General features: G+C 39.5%; 1 protein-coding gene across 2 annotated transcripts in view; it reads right to left on the bottom strand.

Moving 5' to 3' along the window:
- Window positions 1-22,524, bottom strand: part of SCARB2 (scavenger receptor class B member 2) — a 75,262-nt gene that overhangs the window by 1,899 nt on the left and 50,839 nt on the right. For both annotated transcript variants that reach the window (XM_055312916.1, XM_055312917.1), the window contains 6 exons: window positions 17,848-17,967; window positions 14,690-14,859; window positions 7,585-7,703; window positions 6,196-6,269; window positions 3,455-3,506; window positions 82-240 (listed from right to left, as the gene is read on the bottom strand). In XM_055312916.1, coding sequence (XP_055168891.1) covers window positions 82-240; window positions 3,455-3,506; window positions 6,196-6,269; window positions 7,585-7,703; window positions 14,690-14,859; window positions 17,848-17,967 — 694 coding nt within the window. The remainder of the gene's footprint in view (window positions 1-81; window positions 241-3,454; window positions 3,507-6,195; window positions 6,270-7,584; window positions 7,704-14,689; window positions 14,860-17,847; window positions 17,968-22,524) is intronic.

Raw genomic sequence — 22,524 nt, 5'->3', positions numbered from 1 at the left:
GACAGCCCTTCAATGAAGTACAGTTGACTTCCTCAGATAAAGTTATCCAGTAAGAGAGAAGTTCCTTCAGCCACTGCTCACCTCATCCATGGATCCCTGTCCTTTGCATGCAAGCCAAGTGAAGATCAAACCAAAAAACACACCCAGTGCCATGACAATGTAGGGTATGTTGGTGATGATCAAAGTAGTGTTAATCACAGACTTTAGTCGACTTGCAGTATCTTTATCAATGAGAACACTCTGGAAGGCAAGAAAATAATATCCCCCGATTACTTAATATTCAGGGTGTAGAGGGTTTTTTTTTTGCTATATCTCTCCTCCAAATCATTAAACACAGTTTGGGTAAGTCTTCCCATTAGCAAATCAGAGATACCGAAAATCCATTTATAAATTAGAGTAACCAGAGGGGGCATTTATTCATTTACATTTTTTTTTCCCTGAAAACATGTCTTCCTTTCAAAGGAAGGAAGGTTGGAAATAGGAGGGAAAAAGTATTAAAAAATAATGAGATAATACCATCTTTTGTATCTGACGACTCCAACTCATCCTTTAAAATCCAACTCAGCCTAACTTCCACCCAGAAGTTTTCTCTGGCCACCTCAGGCCTGGTTAGCCCTTTATTGCTCTTTCAAATTATTCCCCTAAAACACCCCTAAAATCACTCTGCACTCTGTGTTGTAACTGTCTGCTTATCTGCAGATCTCCTTGTGACAGATTTCCAGAGGAAAGACTTATATCTCAGTCACCTCAACTTTAGGAATAGCACTCTACACGCAGTAGGTGCTACATTAATGTCAGTTGGTTGAATGAATGAAACATTCCAACAATGGTATGTGGAAAGTATAATTTATTGTTTTGGTTAATCTCTAGTAATCAAGACCAGAGGTCTCGGGGCACCTGGCTGACTCAGTTAGTAGAGCATGAGACTCTTGGGCTCTAGGCTGTAAGCTCTAGGTTATAAGTTCAAGCCCCATGTTAGGTGTAGAGATTACTTAAAAATAAAATCTTTAAAAAAATGCTTCTTAAAAAAATATGTTTCTTAAAAAAGGCCAGAGGTCTCAGTAGAGTGTCCAAGGAAGTCTTGAGGCTCACTAGAATTCCAGAGGGTGTTGATAACCAAGAAAATGTTCTAGGATAACACTTTCTAAACAGAACAAAAATCTTATCTCTGTAAATTACAATGAGTGAGGTGTCTGGAGAACTTAATTTCATAAAAATTATGAGCAACAAATGAAACTTTCGGCTTAATTTAGGCTGAATCTGTACTAGACTGAAACAAAGGATGGGTTTCTAGGGCTGGTGGTTCCAGCAACTGACCAAGATCCATCCATGTTAGAGTCTCCTTCTCTGAAAAAAGGAAGTGGGAGAGCAATCTCAAGGTCACCTCAAGGTTTAATGTTTTCTTTTTCTAGAGTAAAGTCAAATTCTTTCTAGGGAGGCACCGAAAGCACAAGGTTTTACTCTATAATTCCCTGGACTCAATATAGTCCTCAACCAAAAAGCGAAGCAAAGCAAAGGCTGAGTTGGAGGGGACTTCAAATATGCCATAACTACGAACATAAGGTGCCAGAACAGGGTCCTTCCTTGTTTTCAAAAAGCCCTGCTTTCATGTGCCTCTCCACAAACAAGAACAGTGATGACTCAGGAGCAATCACAAAGCCATGTTTTAGAATTGTAAGCACAAAACCTTCAAAAGTTTATAAATGTGGCTACCAAAGTAATGCCAAATGGAAAAAAAAAAAAAAAAAAGGGCAGCCTGGGTGGCTTAGTGGTTTAGCGCCACCTTCAGCCCTGGGCGTGATCCTGGAGTCCTGGGATGGAGTCCTATATGTCGGGCTCCCCGCATGGGGCCTGTTTCTCCCTCTGCCTGTGTCTCTGCCTCTCTCTCTTCTCTGTGTCTCTCACGAATAAATAAATAAAATCTTTATAAAAAAAAAAAGAAGAATGTTATAAAACTGCATCTACAGGATGGTCTCAACTATTTAATATCAACACTAGAAAAATACTAAGAGACAACATAAGCAGATGTCAGCTATACTTGTCTTTGAGGGACAGTTTATCAGTGATTCACTTGTTAAATATTAAAAAAAATTTTAATTGAGGTATAATTGACACATATTAGTTTTGGGCGTACAAGATAATGATTCAATATCTGTATGGTAATTCACTTCTAAAATACAGATTTTTAGTTTTCCAAGAGGTCTATAAAGAGCATGTGTTCGTTTTACGAAGTGTAAGTATAATATATAATAAATTATATATATATTTTTTGTTGTTGTTAAATTATATTTTACAAAGGTATCATTGGAAACAATTTTACAACATTTTTGAGTAAAACGAAGCAAGTCAAGAACAAAACAATGTCAGTGTGGCCCAGGTTTTGTGAAAGTTATTTTAATTTTCCTTTTTCTTGCCAATCCCTGTTACTGAATCTTGTACACAGAACAAGTTTAGGGAACAGAAAAAATAATAAAAAATTTTTTAAATGACTCTACTGTTAAAAACAGAAGCAAGCCAATCGAGAATTTATTGTAGAAGGAACACCCTTACAAGTGTATTCCCCCACAAAACTGGGTGGAAGAAAGAGGGAACTTGAGGATATGTATATATATATATACACACATATATATATATAATAAATGCACGTGATTCATAAAAGAATTTGTCAAAAGTGTCTTACATAGCAGGTGTTTTCTGAGCTTTCCAAAAAAAAAGTTTTTACTTGCAAAACTTCAATTTATATCTAACATCTAGGGATAAAATTTTTGTGGGTACATTGTGAAAGAAAGAAATATTTCATTAGGGAAACCCTTTTTGTTTGAACTATGACACGATCTATGTCCTATGATATATGTTTGTTTAACAGAAAGTAAGAAAAACCCTCAATGCTATATAATAGATAAGGCAACCATACACCAGTAAAATTAATGAGAATGTATCTCATTTTATTCAGTCATTTCTTTAACCACCATACATAAAACTTTCATGTAATATTGCTAATCATTTTAATTTTACCCACTTTTTCTCCTGCTCTACTACATGAATGGTAAACTGATAACATTCTACAAACCGGGAGAGTTTCAAAGATGGAGGAGATGCAAAGAAAGGTTTAACTGCCCATCTGTCTGAGTTTTGGCTATTTATTCTGCTTCGACAGTGTCTGACATTACTTCATTTACCTTTGCATTTTGTTTCTTACATAACCAGCTTCTCAGAAGACAGAACCCAAAATATGTTCTTGAGAAAGGAAATTTTGTTTCTGTCATTTTCAAATCTCAAACATTGGCAGCCTCATATAAACATATAAACAAATTTTCTGAGGACAGATTTTTAAAAATCACCTTTCCCCCTTTCTCACATCTTAAATTACAGAGCTACAATAGTAGACATCATAATGGAAGTTTTCCAAGCTTCCACAAGTAAAATATATATGTGGCTCCCTCCCGGGACTTACCTCATTGATATACATCACTGGGAAAACCATGGTTCTAATGTTTCCTGTTTCACTAGAAAGACAAAAGGTGACAAGTCAAAACCACAATGAGATATCACCTTATACCTGTTAGAATGGCTAGTATCAAAAGGCAAAAGGAGTAAGTGTTGGTGAGGATGTGGATGTGCCCTGTTAGTGGGAATGTAAATTGGTGCAGCCACTAGGGCAAACCGTATGGAGGTTCTGAAAAAAATTAAAACAGAACTACAATATGATGCAGCACTTCCACTTCTGGATATTTAGCCAAAGAAAATGAAAATACTAACTCAAAAAGATATATGCACCCCTATGTTCATTGCAGTATTTTTTCCAATAACCAAAATATGGAAACAACCAAAGTGTCCATCAATGGATGAATAAAGAAAACATTAGGGATCCCTGGGTGGCGCAGTGGTTTGGCGCCTGCCTTTGGCCCAGGGCGCGATCCTGGAGACCCGGGATCGAGTCCCACATCGGGCTTCCGGTGCATGGAGCCTGCTTCTCCCTCTGCCTGTGTCTCTGCCTCTCTCTCTCTGTGACTATCATAAATAAATAAAAATTAAAAAAAAATAAAACATTTTATAATATATATATATATATATATATATAATATATATAAAAATCACGCTGGAATACCATTCAGCCATAAAAAAGAATGTCACAATCTGCCATTTGTGACAGCATGAACAGACCCTGAGGAAGCTACACTAAGTGAAATGAATCAGACATAGAAAAACAAATACTGTATATTCTCCTTTAAATGTGGAATCTAAAATAAACAAAACAAAAAACCAAGCTCACAGACACAGAGGACAGACTGCTGGTTGTCAGAGTTAGGGGTAGGGGGGTGGGAAAAATGGATGGAGGGAGTCCAAATGTACAAACTTCGAGTTATAAAATAAGTAAGTCCTAGGGATGTGATGTACAGCATGGCAATTTTAGTTAATAATACTGTAATGCATAGCTGAAAGTTGCTAAGAGAATAGAACTTAAAAGTTCTCATCCCGAGAAAGAAATTCTGTGCCTACTGTGGTGACAGATAATAACTAGACTTATTGTGGTGATTGTTTTGTAATATATAAAAAAAAATCAAATCATTATATTGTATACCTGAAACTAATATAATGTATGTCAATTATACCGCAATTTATAAAAAGACAAAATATGAGATTATTTTATAGACATCCTGGCCTGGAGAGATAAGTTGTGTGAGCAGGGGGAGGGGCAGAAGAGGAAGGAGAATGACAAGCAGACCCCCACTGAGGGCTGAGCCCAATGTGGGGCTCCATCCCACAACCCTGAGATCATGACCTGAGCCGAAATCAGAGTCAGATACTTCACTGACTAGCCACCAGGTACCCCTGGAGAGAGAAGTTTATTTAAAAATTCCAGCACACCTATTTCATTCAATTGCCCAGAACTTATAAAGACTTCTGAGTTATTTTTGCAAACACTTAGCAATCAGAAGTTAGATTCCAATCTGTCAGTCTAACAATTCCAAATGTTGCACATTTATATTAAGCATTTTTATCAAAATACAAGACGCTGAAAGCAAATTCATCAAAATGATTACTATTCTCTCAAGAGTTATCAGAGGGATGGCCAGCAGCCAGCAGAACAATGCTGCCAATCCTCAGAACGGTTTTTGTTTTTTAATTTTTTTTAAGTAGGTTCCTGGAGCCCAATGTGGGGCTTGAACTCATACCCCTGAGGTTAAGACCTGGGCCAAGATCAAGAATCGGATGCTTAACCGACTGAGCCACCCAGGCACCCCTCCTCAGAATGTTTTGTAACCAGGCCACTAAGTATGATCAGAGCTCAGAGCCCTTTACCAAGAACCAGCTCTGCACCTGTTGGGAGGACACTATATCATTTAAATCTCACACTAGTCCCATGTGGGAGGCATCCCTGTCCCAGGTTTAAGACATGGGAATTACAGCTCAGAGTCATTTGTCCAGGGCCAACAGAAATAAAAAGTGGAGTCAGGACCATAATTCCATTTTGATTCTAAGGCTCTAGGTCTTTTTCTTTTTCTAAGGTTTTATTTATTCATGAGTGACAGAGAGAGAGAGAGAGAGAGGCAGAGACACAGGCAGAGGGAGAAGCACCATTTCCCTGTGGGCAGCCCGACGTGGGACTCGATCCCTAGACCCTGGGATCACCCCTGAGCCGAAGGCAGACACTCAACCATTGAACCACCCAGGCGTCCCTAAGGCTACAGAGTCTCTCCTCCCCATTCCATGCAGCGCTTCCCTTGCTACAGGCTGAGGCTTCTGAGTCCTCTTAATTAAGAGGTGGTTTTTAGATGGTATGCGGGGAGGAGAGGTGGGACTCAGAAGCCTATTTTAACTGAGAGCCTGTGGCTGGCCCTGGGTGGGAGCAGTAGGAAGCCAGGTAAGGGAGGTGACCAGGGTCATGGCAAGGGAAGCACTGCATGGAGTGGGGAGGCTACTCTGTAGCCTTATGTCACCTCTCTATGCCTTGGTTTCCTCATCTGTCAAATGGGGCTAACACAGGGTTACCATGAGGAATAAATCAGCTACTGCATGTAAGAGGCTTAAAGCAATGTGTGATCCAAGGAAAGCACACTATAGATGTTCGGTTAAATAAAATAAGTAAATCCCAAGTCCAAGGCAGCTATTTGAATGCTGCCTTGTTGACCCCACCAGAAAGTCAATGCAGCAAAACCACCCCCTGCCTCTGATGAGAGAAGTCAAACTTACATGAAGTCGTCTAACTTTTTGACATAAACATTGATCTGGAACCTCTTGGCGGCTCTTAGGATAATTCCCGTCAACTGCAAACCAGAGAAGCAGAAAGAAAACATTAGTTTTTCTCAATGGAGCACCATTTCTTTGTGGTGCTCACAACTAGGGTGGCTGCTGCCACATCTGAGAGGAAGAGTGGATGGGACAAGGGCAACTGACCCCGGGACAGAGCGAGCATTGTGGCTGGGGCTGGGTGCCCGGGAGACCAGTGCTCCTCCAACTGTAGTATGCATGTGAGCTCTTGGGGATGCAGATTGGGATTCAGTGGGTCTGGAGGGAAGCATGGCATTGGGTGTTTCTGGCAGGCACCCAAGGTGCCACCACTTCAGATAGGAAAGCCCTAGGTGACCCTGGCAGGAGGGAGCTCTGAGCCAGAGAGTGGTTCCTGGTATGGTCAGGACTGCCACCACCACCACCAAAGCCGGGAAAGCAACTGCTGCTACCGGATCCCCTTACGTCTCCCCTGAGGCCGCCTCATCCCCGCTCTGAGGTCTAGGGGCTCTGCCCGGCCCTCCCTCGGGGACAAACGCCTGCCCACAGTTCAGCTGAGGAAGAGGAACAGACTGAGGGTTAAGAGAGAGAAGGGGGAAAAACACCTGATCTTTTTCACTAAATGATAAGACCACTGATTTCTCAGCCACAAGAGTGAATTGCCATAGATTGCTGTGCTCAGACACTGTTATTGCTTTTTCTTCACTCTTCCATGTATGTGAAATCCCAAGAATGAAGATATCTGACCTTTAACTTGGTTACTAAAGGGAGAGGCTCTCCTATAGTAAAATGAGATTCCCTTCCTTTTGGCGTGGCTTTAGTTTTTCTCCTCTTTGACAACAGGATGAAAGCATATGTATCTCTAATGCCTTTTAATCATCTCATACAATAAACTCTCAAGAGTGCCTGTAGAACGAGGCTTGCCAAAAGTAACTGAAGCTAATACATATATTTAAATTGCAACCAAAACCTTCCCTGCAGTAAGCAAAAGAATGTTTGTCTTCAGCCTTGCTGATCTGTCTGCCAGTGGGAGAAGGTATGTACGTTCAAGTCTAAGGCTGGCAACAAAACACTGCCAGGTTACATGGGTCCAGGCCCAGTCGCTCCAGTGATGCAATGTTTAGAAGTGCTTTTTTGTTAAAGCGGGTTTGCTGACGTTTCTGCATATTAGAGCCACAGAGTTCAGCCAGGCAGGCTGTGAGACTGTGCATCACATGCACTGAGCTAAGTCTTCTCCACTTGAATATGTATATGACAGGGAGATAGTACATTAACACTGCTCAGACTAAACCAGTAAACATCGAGTAAGCAGAATAAAATGCATGCTTTTACCAGGAAGATGTGTGTACTCACTGGATTAATGTCCACAAAGGTCTCATGGTAGTCCTTATTTGGATGCATGCCGTCTATGGCAGAAACAAACTTCTTGTCTGCTTCGTAGAAGTGTGGGAAAGATATAATAATGGGTGCACCTGAATTTTGAGGAAAATAGAAAGATATGATGTGGTTCTTGAAAGTCCAAGATGAATATAGAGTTCCTGACCATAAACTTGGTTCCTAGAAAGGGGGAAATTCTATATGTAAGGAGACTTGCGTGGAGGAATGGGACAGGCAAAATTCCATTCAACACCTCCTAGTTTGGGATTTATACTTCTTTTTCTGACATCTCATTTACCCTAACATTATTTTATTCTACAATATATATTCAATCATGGCTAAATTATATAGTCTTCAGTATTTACTGCACCTATGAAATATAAAGTATACCTTATACTGTGGTATAATGTGTATACCACACATTATTTTAATTAATATTCCCAGGAGCCCTAGTAAGTTAAAACTATTAATTTCATTTTGCACTTGAGGAAAGCGAAGTTCACATCCAGCTATCAGGTGATGAAGGCAGAATTCTAATTGAATGAGAGATGTGTCATCTGAAAGCACTGTTTCAACTGCAAATCTCTACGAATGAAAGAACTTTTTTTTTTTTTTTTGCCTGCTTTTCTATTTTTTTTGGTTTACCTAATACAGGCTTTCTTCTCCTGCATATGTTGATACAGAATTTTTTAAGACTTTGCCTGGTCATGCTATCTGCCCAGCCTCTGCCTAGATCAAGGTCTGCCCACATGAAGACTCTGTTTTCTCTTTTATTTTCTTCCCTATTCTTTTAAGAATCAAATAGAGAATGCCCATGATAGCCAAAGCAATCTACAGAATCAATGCAATTCCTGTTAAAATACCAATAGTATTCTTCACAGAACTAGAACAAATAGTCTTAAAATTTGTAAGAATCTACAAAAGATCCTGAAGGGTCAAAGTGATCTTGAGAAAGAATAAAGCTGGAGATATCACAATTCCAGATTTCAAGATATACTACAAAGCTTTATTAGTCAAAACAGAATGGTACTGGCTTAAAAGCCGACACAGAGATCAAGGACAGAATAGGAAGGCCAGAAATAAACCCACACTTACATGGTCAATTAATTTATGACAAAGGAAGCAAGAACATACAATGGGGGGAAAGGCAATCTCTTTAATAAATCATGTTGGGGAAACTGGCCAGCTACATGTAAAAAAAAAAAAAAAAGAAACTGGACCACTTTCCTATGCCATATTCAAAAATAAACTCAAAACAGGGGATCCCTTCCCTGGGTGGCGCAGCGGTTTAGCGCCTGCCTTTGGCCCAGGGCGCGATCCTGGAGACCCGGGATCGGGTCCCACGTCGGGCTCCCGGTGCATGGAGCCTGCTTCTCCCTCTGCCTGTGTCTCTGCCTCTCTCTCTCTCTCTCTCTCTCTCTCTCTCTCTCTCTCTCTCTCTGTGTGACTATCATAAATAAATAAAAATTAAAAAAAAAAAAAAAACAGGGGATCCCTGGGTGGCGCAGCAGTTTGGTGCCTGCCTTTGGCCCAGGGCGCGATCCTGGAGACCCGGGATCGAATCCCACGTCAGGCTCCCAGTGCATGGTGCCTGCTTCTCCCTCTGCCTATGTCTCTGCTTCTCTCTCTCTCTCTCTTAAATAAAAATCTAAAAAAAAAAAAAAAAAAAAAAAACTCAAAACAGATTAAAGACCTAACTATGAGACCTGAAACCATAGACTCTTAGAAAAAAACAGGCAGGGGATCCCTGGGTGGCGCAGCGGTTTAGCGCCTGTCTTTGGCCCAGGGCATGATCCTGGAGACCCGGGATCGAATCCCATGTCGGGCTCCCGGTGCATGGAGCCTGCTTCTCCCTCTGCCTATGTCTCTGCCTCTCTCTCTCTCTCTCTCTCTCTCTCTCTCTCTCACTGTGTGCCTATCATAAATAAATAAAATTAAAAAAAAAAGAAAAAACAGGCAATAATCTCTTGGACATTGGACTTAACAACATATTTATAGATATGTCTCCTCTGGCAAGGGAAACAAAAGCAAAAATAAACTGCTTTCAGAACAAAATCCTTTTGCACAGCAAAGACTATCAACAAAAGAAAAAGGCAACCTACTAAATAGGAGAAGATATTTCCAAATAATATTATCTGGTAAGGGGTTAGTATCTAAAATATATGAAGAACTTATACAACACTGAAAAAAATAAATAATATATCGGAAAAAATGGGCAGAGGACCTGCGTAGACATTTCTCCAAAGAAGATATCCAGTTGGCTAACAGACACATGAAAAAAATGCTCAACATCACTAATCATCAGAGAAATGCAAACCAAAACAACAGGAAGATATCACATCATACCTGTTGGAATAGCTAGTATCAAAAAGACAAGATTATAATAACAAATGTTGCTGAGAACGTGGGAAAAAAGTAACCCTTGTGCACTGTTGATGGGAATGGAAATTGGTATCATCACAGTGGAAAATAGTGTAGCGTTTCTTCCAAAAAGTAAAAATAGAAATACCATGTAATCTGGTAATTCTATTACTGAGTATTTACCCAAAGAGAATGAAAATACTAATTTGAAAAGATACAGGCACCCCTATGTTCACTGAAGCATTACTTACAATACTGCCAGCAATAGATGAATGGATAAAGAACATGTGGTAGCCATATATAATAGAATATTACTGAGGCATAAAAAAGAATGAGATCTTGCCACTTGTGACAATATGGATGGACCCAAAGGGTATTATGCTAAGTGAAAAAAGTCAGACAGAGAAAAACAAATACCACATAATTTCTTATTTGTGGTATCTAAAAAATCAAAACAAATGAACAAACAAAACAGAAACAGACATAAATACAGAGAACAATGTGGTGGTTGCCGGAGAGTAGGTGATGACTGGGGGAGTTGGGTGAAATAGGTGAAGGGGATTAAGAGGTACAAACTTCCAGTTATGAAATAAATAAGCCACAGACATGAATAGCACAGCATAGGGAATATAGTCAATAATATTGTAACAATGTTGTATGGTGACAGATGGTGGCTACACTTATTGTGGTGACTGTTAATATATAGAATAGTCAAATCACTATGTTGTGCATCTGAAACTAATGTAACACTATATGTCAAATATACTTTAATAAGACTTTCTTAAAAAGAGCAAATAGGGAAACAAGTTATTAAAGAAAACCTATTCTAGATTATGCTATTGAAGAGGAGAGAGGGATCCAATAATTGTTACCAGGGAAATATACATTTGGAGAAATTAGCTTACTGCCAAATAATTTAGATTTGCTTATACATCTACCAGCCATGGCTTAAGATACATATCATCTGTTACATCTATGCGTTTTGTTTAGGAAGAAACTGTTCACTAAACAGTTTCACAACGTCATATTTTCCTTCTTTGTGACCTAAAATGATCTCTAAAATGTATTTTTAAAGATTTATTGGGAACTTGATAAGGGCCAGACATATCTTCAGTGTTTTATAAACATAATCTCTAACCTTCACACAACCCTCCAAGGGAGTTATCATCACCCCCACATTACAGATGAGAAAACTAAGGATCCTCCTCAACCAACTTGGTTACTGGGCTAACAGAATATAATCAAACCCAGATCTAACTGACTCCAGAACACTGACCCATCCCACCATCCAAAAGGTTCTCTGGGGAAATTCAAAACACTGAACGATAATCCCAGAAGGTTTCACTTTTCAGTCCATATCTGAGAGTCTATATGAGGCAAGAAGAAAAGGATTGTACCAAGAGATTGATTGCCAAACAGAATCTTGGCTGACTCTGACGTCAACTCCTTGAGGAAGCAGATTGTTAACAAAATAATGAGAAAAAATATGTCTATACTTGTGCCTGGAGCTGGAGGTACCTGGACTGTGTGGGCAGGACACTCTTTCAGGACCACTCACCTAGTAAGAAAGCAGGACAGGTCAGAATCAGGCACTTGCTCCCACATACCTTTGGTCTTATCTCTAGGGAGGGGTACCATGTACCGTGGCTCAGTGGTCCCCAAATAGTAGGCACCATTCTCATGAGAATCACCTGGAGCTCATGTTAAAAATACAGGTTCTGGGGCCCCAGCAGGTGGGCCCCAGGACATATTTTTAATGACTCTCCAGACAATTCTCATGCAAGACCAAATTTAGGGGCCACTACCCTAGCAGACAGAAAATAGGGAGGTATACTGCTGACCTCAGACTTATCCCAAAAGGAGATTTTTTTTCAGGCAAATTAGATAAGAGGGCAAAAGTTAGCATAGGACTTTATTCAGGGGGTAAAGGCAACTTTATTCAGGAAAGATGGGTTCCAAAATTCCTCAAAAGAAACTTCAAAGAGGAATTGTAGCCTAAGAAGCATCACAGTAGCAACAGGAGAAGACCCTAAGTTTTAGCAGGGATTTGCTCAGATAAAATTTTATAAAAATCATTTTCCCTCTCTGGGCCCTGGTCTCCACAATTATAAAAAAGAGGCCTCTGGATGCCTATCTAGTAAGAATATTGTGAATAATTGTGATTGTCAAAATTAGTTCTCAAGATGAAGAAAATGCTTTTTCCAGTTGTGCCACCAATAATTCTGTCTCATTCACGGAAAGGACCTGAGCAGCTCAGACATTCAGAAATACCCGGAGATTTGCGGTCAGGGTGTAAAACTAACTCTGCTTTGAAATCATCATAAATTGGGGCACCTGGGTGGTTCAGCGGTTGAGCTCCTGCCTTTGGCTAAGGTGGTAATCTCAGGTTTTTGGGATTGAGTCCTGCATCAGGCTCCCCGTCAGGGAGCCTGCTTCTCCCTCTGCCTATATCTCTGCCTCTCTTTCTGTGTCTCTCATGAATAAATAAATAAAATTTTTTTTAAAATTACAAGACCCATCCATATGCTGCCTAAAGAGTTTCATCTCAAATGTAAAGACATGCACAGACCGACCATAAATGGAGGGAAGAAGATATTCCATGTAATTGGAAATCAAAAAGAATCTGGAATAGCTGGAGTTACATCAGACAAAACAGACTTAAAAAAAAAAAAGAGAGAGAGAGAGACTTTAATAAGAGACAAAGAAAGAAAAACAAAGCTGGAGGTATCACACTCCCCAATTTCAAACTATATTACAAGGCCATGGTATGGCAAAACAGTATGGAATTGGCATAAAATAGACACGTCGATAGAACAGAGTCCAGATATAAAACCCATGCACATTCAATTAATTTATGACAAAGGACCCAAGAATATACCATAAGGCAAGAACAGAGTCTTCAATAACTGTGTTGGGAAAACTGGACAGCCACATGCAAAACAATGAAACTGGACCACTTTCTTGTACCATACACAAAAATTCACTCAAAATAGATTAAAGACTCAAATGTGAGATCTGAAACCATAAAACTCCTATTAGAAAGCATAGGCAGTAAGCTCCATGACATCAGTATTAGTGATACTTTTTGGATCTCACTCCAAAAGCAAAAGCAAAAATAAACAAATGGGACTACAGAAACTAAGAAACTTTCACATAACAAAGGAAACCACCAACAAAATGAAACCTACTGACTGGGAGAAAATATTTGCAAATCATATCACTGTAAGGGTTAATATCCAAACTATATAAAGAACTCATGCAACTAAATAGCAAAAATTCCAAACAATTCAATTGAAAAATGGGCAGAGGATCTGAGTAGACATTTTTCTAAAGGAGATATACAAATGGCAAATGGGTTCATGAAAAGATGCTCAACAGCATTAATCATCAGGGAAATGCAAACCAGAGCCACAATGAGATATTACTTCAATCTGTTAGAATAGCTAAAATCAACAACACAAGAAACAATAGGTGTTGGTGAGGATGCAGAGAAAAGGCAACCCTTATGTACTGTTGATGGGAATGTAAATTGGTGCCACTACTGTAGAAAACAAGATAAAGATTTCTCAAAAAAGTTAAAAATAGGGGCACCTGGGTGGCTCAGTTGCTTAAGTGTTCAAATCTTGATTTCAGCTCAGGTCATGATCTCAGAGTCATGAGATTGAGCCCTACGTCAGGTTCCATGCTCAAGGCAGAGTCTGCTTGAGATTCTCTCTCTCCCTGTCCCTCTGCCCCTCCTCTTGCTCACATGCAAACTCTCCCTCTCTCTTATAAATAAAAATATTTTTAAAATTAAAAATAGACCCACCATACAATCCAGCAATTCCACTTCTGGGTATTTATCCAAAAAAAAAAAAAAACACAAAAACTAATTTGAAAAGATATATGCACCCCTATGTTCATTGCAGCATTATTTTCAATAACTAAGATATGGAAATAAGCTAACTGTCCATCAGTGGATGAATGAATAAATAAGTTGTGGTGCATATATATGGGCACACACATACAGACACAGTGGAATACTATTCAGCCATAAAAAAGCATGAAATCTTTTTTTTTTTTTTTAAAGCATGAAATCTTGCCATGTGCAGCAACAGGGATGGATCTTGAGGGCATTACGCTAAGTGAAATGAGTCAGACAAAGACAAATACCTATGATCTCAATTACATGTAGAATTTAAAAACAATAGCAACAATAAATCAAGCTCATAGACAGAGAACAGATCAGTGGTTCTAGAAGTGGCAGGGTTGGGGTGGGAGAAATGGTTGAAAGGGGTCAATAGGTGCATATTTCCAGTTATAAATGTTACAGGGATGTAATATAGTTAATAATAATATATTGCGTATTTACAAGATGCTAAGAGAATAGATCTTCAAAGTCTTCATCACAAGAAAAACATCTTTTTTATAACTAGGTATGGTGACAGATGTTAACCAGACTTATTGCAGTGATCATTTTACAATATATACAAATATTGAATTGTTATATTGTATACCAGAAACTAATATAATGTTATATGTCAAGCATACCTTCAATTTAAAAAAAAACAAGCAATACAGAGAAGCCAGTAATCTTTTACCATTTAATAGCCATATTGTGAAACATTATTTGTGAAAAGTCAGAATCACTATTTCATTTGGGCTGACAACATTCTTTGTTGAAGAACACTAGCCCTGCATTCTAGACACACAGAATCACGTCCCTTCCCTGAGCTCTTACCATTCTTGCAGATGCTGATATTCAAAACTCCTGAGCCCAGGCAGTTTCCCTTAGGCACACAGAAGCCGGCATTGTCTGAGGTATTGGCTAATACTTCTCCAGGCACTTTATACCGAAAGGCAGGCAGTCCCTGCACACTTGTGAAGTCACTGAAAGTTATATACACTGATCTGGTAGGAAGTAAGAAGGAAAAATCAGTGTGGGCTCTGGTCAGTGCAGTCGTCCCCAGACCAGTAAGTTCACAACTGTTCAGGTACAACATGGCTAAAGTTTACGGGAAATTAAGTTTAATGGGAAATTAAGATACAAAAGAAAGCTTGAGAGGAACTCACACCACTCAATGTAGAAGAGGAATTATCATGAAAAATGTTTAAGAGGTAGCTACTGTAGTAACAGCCAACCAAGGCCAAGGGAAAAAATGTGTGATAGGAAATGAAGATGACATTGAAGACAGAGACTCAAATTGAAAGAAATAAAAGAGTTGTCTAACCCAGCATGGACACGTGCCAGTATGGACAGAGTAGAAGCAAGGGGGAGGCAGAGGCAAAGCAAAAGCAGAAAAGGTGGCAAAAGGCTCAGCCAGATAGATTTGTAAGCACTTGAAAAGTGTGCATTGGCCAGACATTTGATTTGAATGTATACTTTGATACCCATTTCTCTCAAATAAAAAGTTTCCATATTTGGGGATTTATTTTGATGTTTATTATTGCAGTCATTTATCTCAATAGAGTTCAGTGGAATTTTGTCTTCAGCCTTTATGGAGTTTCAAACAGTGACCTCATGTAATACTGACCACCCTTGTGTTTTCATAGCACCTGAATGATAGACACAACACTCTCATACACACTGTCTCAAGTGATACTTCAGCCCTTCATTGCAGGCCAGAGTGAAATGCTTTCTAGGCCTGACTTCTTCATCCTTGAACCCGAGGTGGGGTACGTCTCTTGTAGGGTTGTAAATAACACTGCATTGTACTCACATCCCACTCCTATAGCATTTTCTAAATAAAATATTTTGGGCAGACAGAAAAATAGAGAAAAATACTATTATAAATACCTTTTAAAACAAATACTACTCAGATAAATAAAAAGTACATTACAGATAAAACTGCAGCTCTCTACATCATACTCCTCATTCTAGCCTTTCTCTGAGTCCCCAGAGGTAAGCAGTATCCTGAACTTGGGGTTTATCCATCCCTGGCAGGCTGTTATCCTTTCACCAACATTCACAAACAATATGTGGCATGGTTTGCTATTTTCAAATGTTATATATAAACAGTATACCATGTTCTCCTCCTGTAATTTGCTTCTTCATTCAGTATGACATTTTTAAGATTGATAACATTGCATTGTCTGGTTCTCATATTTTATAATTTTTTAAGATTTTATTTATTTATTAGAAAGAGAGTGAGCATGCATAAGCTGGAGGGAGGGGCAGAGGAAGAGGGAGAAGCAGACTTCCTGCTGAGTGGGAGCCTGACATGGGGTTCGATCCCAAGACCCCAGGATCATGACCTCAGCTGAAGGCAGACACTTAACTGACTGAACCACCCAGGTGTCCCTGGTTCTCAGATGTTAGATCTTATACAATATTCCATCATATGAATACACCACAATTTATTTATATTCTCCTTTTTATAGAGACTTAAATGAGCACTGAGTAATATAGAGAATTATTGAATCACTATATCATACACTTAAAACTAATTTAATACTGTATGTTAACTGTACTGGAATTAAAATTTAAAAATAATATAATAATTAAAATATATAGAGAGATTTAAATTGCTTCCAATATTCCACTACTGAAACCATGTTGCAATGAACTTTTCTGTATACGTCTCCTTATGTGTCTATGCAAGGGTTCTTCAGGCCAGCGAACTTACACAGGAAAATAGTGAAGCACTGTGGAGTTTGCACATCTTTGGCTCTACTGAACACTGCCAAGTGGCCCTTCAAAAGTGGTTGTGCCAGATAAGAACATGTTTCCTCCGCACCAGATCTCATAAGAAGCCACCCACTGCACTTTTGGTTGCCTGGTTTCACTCACTGCATTCAAATGCATTTTCTATTCCTTCTGGCCTTCCACAATATGTACGGATAAGGGCAGCCAGTGAGAGAGGGACAGGGATAGTGGTATTCTGTGAGAGAGCTGGAAAGGATGTGAGCTGTGGCACAGGCAGCAACGATGGAGAGGTGGGGGCAGATGCAAGAGCTCTCTCTGAGAAGGCATCCCAGCATCCAGTAGCAGATTTGGTAGCAAATTCGATGCAGGAGAGAAGGGAGATGTATAATGCCACCAATATTTCCGGCAGGCTGGACTGGGTAGGTGGTGCAATTATGTGAGCTACAGAATGCCAAAAGAACAGCAATTATTCAGGATATTGAATCAACAGCATCAAATGCAACTAAGTCACTTGGGACTTTGAGAAGTTTCACAAAAAGGCTTGCCAGGATAAGTAAGGGAGGATCTGGAGCCAGTGTGAGTCAGCCATTCATTCAGGCAGTTTGAGGGTGAAGAGCAGAGAAAGGGCAGTGGCTGATGGGGGTATGGGAATAAGGACGGAGAGTGGGATGCTTTCTTGCCCATAGAGGAGCCATAATCATGCAGGAGCAGTGGGAGGGAGGGAGAGCTTACAGGGCAGGTGGGAGCAGGTATGATCTAAGGGACCTCTGAACCAGAGACCCCAGTTTGATTTATCTTCTATGTAGAGGTTACCTGTTGACTGGAAGACCAGGTTAAGTATCATGCTTGACAGAGCATATCAAATAACTAAGAGCCATTACTTAATGTTTACCGTTGACAGACCCTGGGCTAAGTATTTCACTAAGAATAATGCATTTGTCCTCATAACAACTCCCAAGGTAGGCAACTATTTCTGTCTTTATTTTACAAATGAGGAAAGTGAGGCACGAAGTGGTTGAATAACTTTCCCAAGGTCACACAGCACTAAGTGTTGGAGCTGGTGTTCAAATGAACCAATGCAGTCTTGCTCTGGAGCCCGTGCTGCGAACTACTGCCCCACAGCGTGTCTCAGTATGCTATCGGCATTCATCATAGATGAAGCATAAATGTCCACACCTATGAAGGGTAGCTGCATATATTCCTCACATTTTTGGTGGTCTTGCAGTCAAAGAACTTATTTGTAAAGTTCTTACCTGCAAAATTCAGATGGGAAGACATAAAGAATTTCGTCCTTGTCTATCAACGGGTGAAAAGAATCTCCATCTGTTCCATTAATCATATTGCATTTGTCTGTTGTCCACCAGTCAAGCGACCTGCGATTGATAAGCACAAGAAAGAATCAAGACTATCAAATTTGATTTTAGATCCTCTCAGATGGTCAGGACTTTTCAAGCCTGAATTGGGAGGCAGCTATCCACAGAATCTTATCCATCTGCAGACACAAAGGAATGCTAGTTAGGGACTGGATTAAGAGGGGGTAATAGTAGGCACTTGATCCCTGAATCAATTCTCATAGAGGCAATGTCCAAAAATCCCTCTTTCCTTTCTGCAAAGAGTATCCTATGTACAGGTTTAGAAATACCCATTTTCTTAAAACAGTGATTCAATTTAGCATGAACAACAGCCTTGTTCAGAGCTAGCCCGCAGACGGGAGACCTCGGGATGGTTCTGTTCAGCTCTTGAAAAAAGAGTTGAGGTGGCAGAGGAGGAGGAGGATCTCATGCTTATCTTGTCCCTTGAACACAGCTGGATAAACATCACATCATTCTGAACACCCAGGGAATCTATCTGAGGACTGAGAGAACAAATTGCACCACTAGAGGGAGAAAAGAGGCCTCATCATGGAAGGTAGGAGGTGTGAAGTCTGAGGATGCACTTCAGTGAGCAGCACAGCGCCCCAAAGTGGAGGTTTGTGCCACTTACACCAAGCCCTGCCCCTGCTCGGCTCTGCAGGTGCTTCTGAACTAGGGTAAGGGTGCCTGAGAGTCAGAGAGCAGAAAGCTGGCCCCTCCCCCAGAACACCAGCACGAAACACCCACACACACCAAGTGTACTGATCATAGAGCGTTGAAAAGCTTAAGTTATAGGGGAAATAGGATTTAGTCTCTTTTAAGAAGCTGACCAAAACACACCTACTTAAAACTCATCACATACTGGACAAGATCCAAACACACCCCACTGCAGGCAAGGTAAAACTCTGCAGAGGCCTGACCTGAGGAAAGCAGCCAAAAACACAACAGCAGAGTGCACACAGCATACACCAGAGACACTTCCTGAGTGCCAGGCCCTGGACACTATATGACCTCTTCTTAATATAAGCCATTACTCTCAAGAACAAGAAACATAATAGGCTTTCCTAAGATACAGAAGACAGAGGCCTAGACAAAATGCCAAGATGGAGGAATTCATCCCAAAAGAAGGAACATGAAGAGGTCAAGGCTAGGGATCTAATCAAAACAGATATAGTAATATGCCTGAGGCAGAACTTAAAATAACAATCAAAAGGATACTAGCTGGGCTTGAGGAAAGTACAAAAGAGATCAAGGAGTCCCTTAGCATAGATATAAAAACCTAAAAACTAGTCAAGCCGAAATAAAAAACTCTATAACCAAGATGCAAAACTGACTGGATGTTATGACCACAAGGATGGAGAAATGGAACAAATACGTGATTTAGAAGATAAAATTATGGAAAATAATGAACCTGAAAAGAAGAGGGAAAGATAATTGTTCAATGACAAATGGAGATTTAGGGAACTCTGGCTCCATAAAGTGTAATAACATTTGTATCATAGGAGTCCTAGAAAAAGGAGGGGGAAAAGGGTAGAAGGTTTATTTGAGCAAATTATAGCTGAAAATTCCCCTAATCTGGAGAGGAAATGGACATCCAAATCCAGGAGACACAGTTCTCTGTGCCTGCTGATCAAAATCAACAAAAGCAGGCCAACACCAAGACATATCAGTAATATTTGTAAAATACAGAGATAAGGAAAAAAATCCCAAAAGCAGTAAGGGAAAAGAAAACCCTAACCTACAAGGGTAGACAAACAAGGTTCACAGATCTGAACACAGAAACTTGACAGGCCAGAGAGAGTGACATGATATATTCAATATGCCGAAAGGAAAAGAATATGCAGCCAAGAATACCTTATCCAGCAAGGCTGTCATTCAGAATAGAAGGAGAGAGAAAGAACTTCCCAGACAAACAAAAACTAAAGAAGTTCGTGATCAGTAAATCAGCTCTGCAAGAAATACTGGAGGTCAGGGACCCTTGAGGTGGGAAAGAAAGACCAAAAGCAACAAAGACTAGAAAGGAACAAAAATAATCTTCAGTAACACTGACTTTACAGGTAATACAGTGGCATTAAATTCATATAATCAATAATCACTCTGAATGTAAATGGACTACATGTTCCAATCAACAGACATACAGTATCAGAATGGGTTAAAAAAAAAAGACCCAATTATATGTGGTTCACAAGAGACTCATTTTAGACCTAAAGATACCTGGGGAATGTAAGTGAGGGGACGGAAAACCATTTATCATGCTAATGGACACCAAAAGAAAGCTGAAGTAGCCATACACATATGAGATAAACTAGCTTTTAAACCAAAGACTGTAACAGGAGATGAAGAAGGGGTCTATTCAACAAGAAGATATAACAATTGTAAATATTTATGCCTCCCAATTAATAACAAACATAAATAAACTCATTGATAACAATACAGTAATAGTAGGGGACTTTAACACCTCACTTACAGCAAGGACAGATCATATAAGCATTAGATTAATAAAGAAACAGTGGCTAAGAATAACACACTGGACAAGATGAATTTAACAGATATAATCAGAACATTTCATCCTAAAGCAACAGAATACACATTCTTTTTGAATGCACATGGAACATTCTCCAAAATAGATCATATACTGGGTCCCAAATCAGGTTTCAACTAGTACAAAAGTATTGAGATCATACCATGCATATTTTCAGACCATAGTGCTATGAAACTTGCAAGTCAACCACAAGAAAAAATTTGGAAAGACCACAAATACTTGAAGGTTAAAGAACATCCCATTCTATTAAAGAATGAATAGGTTAACAATAAATTAAAGGAGAAATTTAAAAAACAATGGAAACGAATGAAAACATGACACCCTAAAACCTTTGGGATGCAGGAAAAGCAGTCCTAGGAGGGACGTATATAGCAGTACAGACCTACCTCAAGAAGCAAGAAAAGCCTCAAACACACAGCTTAACCTTACAACTAAAAGATCTACAAAAGGAACAGCAAATAAAGCCAGAGCCAGCAGAAGAAGGGAAACAATAAAGATTAGAGCAGAAATAAATGATACAGAAACAAAAAATACAATAGAACAGATCAATGAAACTAGGAGCTCATTCTTTGAAAGACTTCATAAAATTAATAGATCCTGAGCCAGACTTATCAAAAAGAAAACAGAAAGGACCCAAATAAATAAAATCACAAATGAAAGAGGAGTGATCACAATCAACACCACAGAAATACAAACAATTACGAAGATTTATGCAAAATTATATGTCAACAAATTGGGCAAGATGGAAGAAATGGATAAATTCCTAGAAACATATAAACTACTAAAACTGAAATAGGAACCAATAAGCAGCAAAGAAATTGAATCAGTAATCAAAATTCTTCCAACAAACAAGAGTCCAGGACCAGAGAGCTTCCAGGGAAATACCACACATTTAAGGAATAGTTAGTATTTATTCTTCTCAAACTATTCCAAAAATAGAAATAGAAGGAAAACTTCCAAACTCATTCTATAAGGCCAGTATTACCTTGATTCCAAAACCAGACAAAGACCCCACTAAAAAAGAGAATTACAGGCCAATTTCCCTGATGAAAATGGATGCAAAAATTCTAAACAAGATACTAGCAAATTGATTCCAATATTACATTAAAATAATTATTCACCATGACCAAGTGGAATTTATTCCTGGGTTGCAAGGGTTGTTCAATATTCACAAATCAATCAACATGATACATCACAGTAATAAAAGAAAGGATAAGAACCATATGGTCCTGTCAAAAGATGCAGAAAAAACATTTGACAAAATACAGCATCCATTCTTGATAAAAATCCTGAACAAAATAGGCATAGAGGGAACAGGTCTCAACATCATAAAGGCTATATACAAAGACCTACAGCTAATAACATTCTCAGTGGGAAAAAACTGAGAGCTTCTCCTCTAAAGTCAGGTACACAACAGGATGGTCACCTCTCACTATTGTTATTTAACATAGTAATAGAAGTCCTAGCCTCAGCAGTCAGACAACAAAAAAGAGAGAAAGGCATCCAAATCAGAGAGGAAAAAAAATATCAAACTTTCATTATTTGCAGAGGACATGATATTCTATATAGAAAACCTGAAAGACTCCAACAAAAAATTGCTAGAATGGATACACTAATTCAGCAAAGTCACAGGATACAAAACCAATGTATAGAAATCTGTTGCATTTCCGTACACCAATAATGAAGCAGCAGAAAGAGAAATCAAGGAATTGATCCCATTTATAATTGCACTGAAACCATAAGATACCTAGGGATAGGGATCCCTGGGTGGCGCAGTGGTTTAGCGCCTGCCTTTGGCCCAGGGCGCGATCCTGGAGACCTGGGATCGAATCCCACATCGGGCTCCCGGTGCATGGAGCCTGCTTCTCCCTCTGCCTATGTCTCTGCCTCTCTCTCTCTCTCTCCCTGTGTGTGACTATCATAAATAAATAAAAAATTTAAAAAAAAGGGATCCCTGGGTGGCGCAGTGGTTTGGCGCCTGCCTTTGGCCCAGGGCGCGATCCTGGAGACCCGGGGTCGAATCCCACGTCAGGCTC

This window comes from Nyctereutes procyonoides, unplaced genomic scaffold (genome assembly GCF_905146905.1).
Source record: "Nyctereutes procyonoides isolate TBG_1078 unplaced genomic scaffold, NYPRO_anot_genome, whole genome shotgun sequence".
NCBI classification, from domain to species: Eukaryota; Metazoa; Chordata; class Mammalia; order Carnivora; family Canidae; genus Nyctereutes; species Nyctereutes procyonoides.
Note: the sequence above shows the minus strand (reverse complement) of the source record. Positions and strands in the feature narration are given on the sequence as shown.